This window comes from Sinocyclocheilus grahami, unplaced genomic scaffold, assembly GCF_001515645.1.
Source record: "Sinocyclocheilus grahami isolate Dianchi unplaced genomic scaffold, SAMN03320097.WGS_v1.1 scaffold194.1, whole genome shotgun sequence".
Taxonomy (NCBI): domain Eukaryota; kingdom Metazoa; phylum Chordata; class Actinopteri; order Cypriniformes; family Cyprinidae; genus Sinocyclocheilus; species Sinocyclocheilus grahami.
The window spans coordinates 1-5,342 of NW_015505373.1; the positions used below are offsets into that span (position 1 = coordinate 1).

The following is a 5,342-nucleotide window of genomic DNA, read 5'->3' on the forward strand; positions in this document are numbered from 1 at the left end:
GTGTGTCAATAATGCAAAAGGATAACAGTAAACACTCAATTTTCAGTTAAAGGCATGAATTCCGTGATGTCATCATCCAGCTCAGTTCAGTTGAAATAGTATCTGTGCAATCAAGTCAACGATATTGCTGGAAAATAAGTGTCAGCCACTAAGCAAGCCAGAGGCGACAGCGGCAAGGAACCAAAACTCCATTGGTGACAGAATGGAGAAAAAACCTTGTGAGAAACCAGGCTCAGTCAGGAGGCCAGTGCTCCTCTGACCAGATGAACCAGCAGGTTGGTTCTGGTTCCTGTGGTCTTGTCCCGGTGACTGTCTAGGAGACAAGGTCTTCACTGGGGATCTGTCTCTGGGGCTCATCTTGTTCTGGTCTCTGCTGACATTCAGGGCTGTAGAGGTCATCTCTAGGTGCTGATTTACCATCTGGGCTGGATACGCATCTGAGCCTACCCCTAAACCTAACCCTACCCCATGTAGTTACCTTATATTACCATAACTTTCTTAGGTACACTGTAAGTACATGTAAATACATATATTGTAAAATAAACTGCAACCGTACAAATGTTTTATATCTACAGAAAGTAACAATACATTTATAAAAATAAATAAATATATAAATGTTCACTACACTACACTTATGTTGTTTGTTTGGTCAGCAAAACAAATAAACATGGCTTAGTAGTGCACATTTAAATACACAGCATCATACCACCTACATCCCATAAAATGTTTTTAAACATGTCCAGCACATAAGTAAAAGCATATGTTTGTATTCTATACTGTACATCCTACATAACGGATCCCATTAACAATCTTCATTTTAAAAATATTACATAAAGTTAAAAATGAGGTTCCTTTAATTTAAAAGGTTTTAAACATAATACAAAATGTATTAACAAGAAATGAACAGTAATTTTAAGCATGTTTAAAATGACATTTACTCACGAGATAGCCTAAATCAAGCTGTTTTATTCTACCTCATGTGGGCAGATGAAGGGCAGCCGAGTACTGCCCACTTTTTCTCTCTAAAGATATTCCCTGTTTTAAGAAATGTGTGGATGATGCCACGTCCATTCCAGTAGTTGTTGTCAGACCTATGTTCCTGTGTTGTTGTGTTTTCTCCCCATGTACTCCCCGTGACCCAGTTTCTCCCTTGTTTGACTGTGTTCATTTGGTTCAGGTGTGTCACGTCAATTACCCTTGTTTAGTCTTGTGTATATATAGTGGTGTCTGTTACTATGTGCTAGTACTATAGTATTACTATGTCTATAATATGTGCTCTGTGTGTGTGTTCCTGCCTGCCCTGTGTTACCCCTCTTTTGATTATTACAGACTGTGATTCGTGAATCTCCTGTGTCTCCGCGTTCTTTGCTCCTGCACAGCAGACATCCCGTGACAGTTGTCAGTATTAAGTCCAATGAAGAATGCCATATAGGTTACAGACAAGATTTGGCTGCACAGTTGAGGAATATTGACCTTACGCATATGGACCTAAGAAAGAGAAGAATATACCATAATAATTCACAGCAATTACTTACTTGCCTAGCTATTTGCCATTTAATAAGGAATAAACAATATCTATTCAGTTGATGTTATCACAAAATAAAACCTAACAGGGTGATCAGGACCCTGAAGCAAAGTAGCAAAGAATGTACATTATATGGCCGGCTGGATGCTTTGCATGCTTCAAAAGAGGGCTTACAATGACTTACAAAGACACATAACAGCTACAAGTGTATGCACTACTTGCTTTATGCAAGCACTATATAGGATAAATCACTATATAGAATTTACCCTATTATACTTTATCGACACAAATTGATAAGCGAATCAACAAACAGTCACCCACAAATAGTCTATAAACAAAGCATCAGGCTGTCTTTGAATTCACATGAACAACAGTTAACGTAGTTACTCGTCGTCAGGCTACAGAAGAATACCCTAATTCCTCCGTTCAGTTAGGCCTAAGACATCGAGTCACGCAGACGTATAACAACCCAGCCACAACACATAATTGCGAATAACATGCCTTACCTTAACACAGAATCGACCAGAGTCCAACGTTTATATTTTTTCTACGAATCTTTGAGTTAACATGTACTAAACATGAGTGGAATTTGCACCGCAGTGCCCCCACACCTTGATGCTCATGACAAGAATAGCATGTATAGTTATCTTTATTGAAGTTAATTAGGTTTAAATCGCCATCATGCATGAATGAATTATATATTTTGCAATTTTACACATAATAATCCACGATGATCACATTACACAAAACTGAAATTGCACGTCAAAATAACACATTGTCAATATTTTTTGAGACCCACCAAAATTTCACAAATCACGTTTTCAGGGGAGCCCATGTCTTATTAAGGGACATTTGAGGAAAGCAGAAGCAGGAGCAAAGAAAAAAAGCAGGATTGAGAAAACCGACTTAAAGGAACAACACCTTTTCATCATAATGGAAATCCCTGACATATCATCAGTAAGTAAATATATTTCTTTGAAGTATTTTAGGATAGTTGAGGAAATACTTGACCTACATTAATAGATTAGCACAGGGATCTCCAATCCTGCTCCTGGAGGGCTACAGTCCTGCAAACTTCAGTTGCAACTGTCCTCCAACACATCTGTATCATCAACTAATCCTGAAAACCTTAATTATCTGGTTCAGTTGTTTGAGAAGGGTTAGACAGTTGGAGACCCCTGTATTAACAGCTGTTTCATTCACCTTTGGGTGTGAATATTTGGAAGTAAGAACTAGCAAGATATAAACAATAAATCATTTAGCTATCAACATGACTTTGAAACACATACAATGTAAATACACAATAGAAGTTTTAATGCTTCACATCATAAGAATATCCCTGTCATTATTCAACATATGTACTTCTGTTCATAAAATATAATTCTATTCATGAAAGTGATGACAGTGAAATACATGATTTATTTCAAAATGTATTACATATTAATTGATAATCTGAAATCTTTATGAGTTCTGAAATCTTTTCACATTGACTGTTATAAACCAATGCTGACTTTCTAATGACCATTCACTGCTGTGTAGCTTTAACATTAAACTGACACCTTTCAATATTACAGATAAATCTAACTAATCGACCAGAGCTGTTTGATTTTGAGGGAATTTCTATGACCCACTACTTCACCGACAACTGGGAAAAGGTGAAAAACTTTCAGGCAAGACCTGATGACATTCTAATCGCCACTTACCCTAAAGCAGGTGAGGGCACTTTACAGTTTGTAAAAAAAAATAATAATAATAATTAGTCAGCATGTGATATGACCCCTTCACTGCATATTACTCTTAAAGTTAGTTATTCTGGTGTTTAGGAAGAATAATGAATCTCTAATGCTCCTTTTATATTACTTCATGGTGACTGGATTTATATGGCCCACCCTAAAAGTGGCGCATATGTGCCCAAATGCACATATAGTTAGTCTGACCCTGCTACATTTCAATATATTTTCTTTTAAAACTGTCCTTTGCTCTTTATGAGTTCTGAAAGCTTTTCATAGTGTATTATTTTTTTAAGGCGAAATTGCTTCCTCATCACATGATCCCTTTAATTATTAAAGTGATAGTTCGTCCAAAAATGTCAAATCCTGTCATCGTTTACTCACCCTCATGTCATTCCAATCCCTTAAGCCTTCTACACACTGCACAATTTTGTCTGTCCCAGATGAAAGATTGGCATTGTGGAAAACAATCATGGAGAGTTCTGTGATCGTGGCTCCTTAACAATTTCCTGGTCATGGGTCCAACGTTGTACAGTGAGACAGGTTCAAAGTCGGCCATTGTCAAGGTCTTGCAACCAAAGATATCCTGCGATCATTTTCTGACAGTGTCAGAAATTACATGGCACAGTGTGTTTGCTGCTACGACCCCTGTTTACTGACCAGCCAATAAAAATGCAACATGAAATGGCATGTTGATCAATGCAGCATGGTGTTAAAACTTAAAACTGCTTACCTCAAAGTATTTTAAAGTGCTCCTATTATGGATTACCTTTCATGCAGTGTGTAACACAACTCTAAATTAATGAAAACATCCTGCAAAGTTTTGAATCTGAAAGTGCACCATGTATAAAGTTATTGTCTCTCAAAAGAAAGAGTCGACTCTGAATCATTAAAAGGAGTCGTTTTTAAAACGAATCCCAAGCTGTTTCATGTTGACGTCAACATGAAACATTAGCATATTGCCTGCCAACTTCTTGGTCTTTTCGCGTTGGTGTGACTAAAAATGCTAATTCATGCAAGCAGCACTGCGCTAATGAACATGCAAATTCCTTATTTGCCATTAGGTGCCACTTTTGGAGCGGTAAAATAGCTGTTTCCCCAGTAACACTGTACACAAAGCAGCACTGCGCTAACAAATGCTGCTTTATCAGGCATTACAGGCATGATGACATTAAAGGGTTAGTTCACCCAAAAATGAAAATTAGGCTGTGTTTTACTCACCCTAGGCATCCTAGGTGTATATGACTTTCTTCTTTCAGACGAATCCAGTCGGAGTTATATTAAAAATTGTCCTGGCCATTCCAAGCTCTATCATTGCAGTCAGCGGGTGTTGCAGTGCTTCAGTCCAAAAGAAGTTAAATAAAAAGAACCAATCCATTTAAAAAAAAAAGTGTCTCACACGACTCCGGGGGGTGAACAAAGGCTTCCTGTTGCGAATCGATGCGTTTTTGTAAGAAAAATAACCATATTTAAAACCTAATCACTTTAATGTAGCTTGCGCTCACTGTTGTACACGGAAGCAGCTCCGGGAGGATGACGTATGAGGTCAGCGTCATGCAAAGGAGGGGTTTGGAAAAATGAATCGTTAAACAAATCGTTTGGGAGTCGTTGAGCAAATAAGGTAATAATAAATGCATATTATATGACAATGAAAGTGCTTTTGACCTTGCCTGCATGTCAACCTGTTGTTGGGGACTTCCAAAATCAAAATGTGCGTAGTGAACTTTTATTACCCATAATAGGAGCACTTTAACTTCCACTTTTACAGCTTTCTCTTTTTTTCAGCAAACAAAAAAAAACTACAACTGCCAACTGTGCTTTCTCATGCTCTTTTTGTTTACCACTAGTGCATGCTAATAATGTTTTATTCTACAATTGTAACTTGCGTTGTAGTCTACGAGTCACTATAGGCGTCATCGTCATACAGTCTGCATAGGCTACATGTCGTACCCAAGTTTATTAGATCTATGTTGCACATGTGTGATTTGTAATAATCTTATAGGATTGCTAAAATCGTGTAGTGTGTAGAAGGCTTAAGACTCGTTCACCTTAAAAACTAAAATTAAGATATTTATAATAAAACCTGA

General features: G+C 37.4%; 1 protein-coding gene across 1 annotated transcript in view; it reads left to right on the top strand.

Annotated features, from left to right (window-relative positions):
- Positions 1-2,458: 2,458 nt before the first annotated feature.
- LOC107594958 (cytosolic sulfotransferase 3) overlaps positions 2,459-5,342 on the top strand; it is a 54,398-nt gene continuing 51,514 nt past the window's right edge. Inside the window, exons 1-2 of the mRNA XM_016285191.1 lie at positions 2,459-2,482; positions 3,100-3,238. Of these exons, the coding sequence (XP_016140677.1) occupies positions 2,459-2,482; positions 3,100-3,238 (163 nt within the window). The remainder of the gene's footprint in view (positions 2,483-3,099; positions 3,239-5,342) is intronic.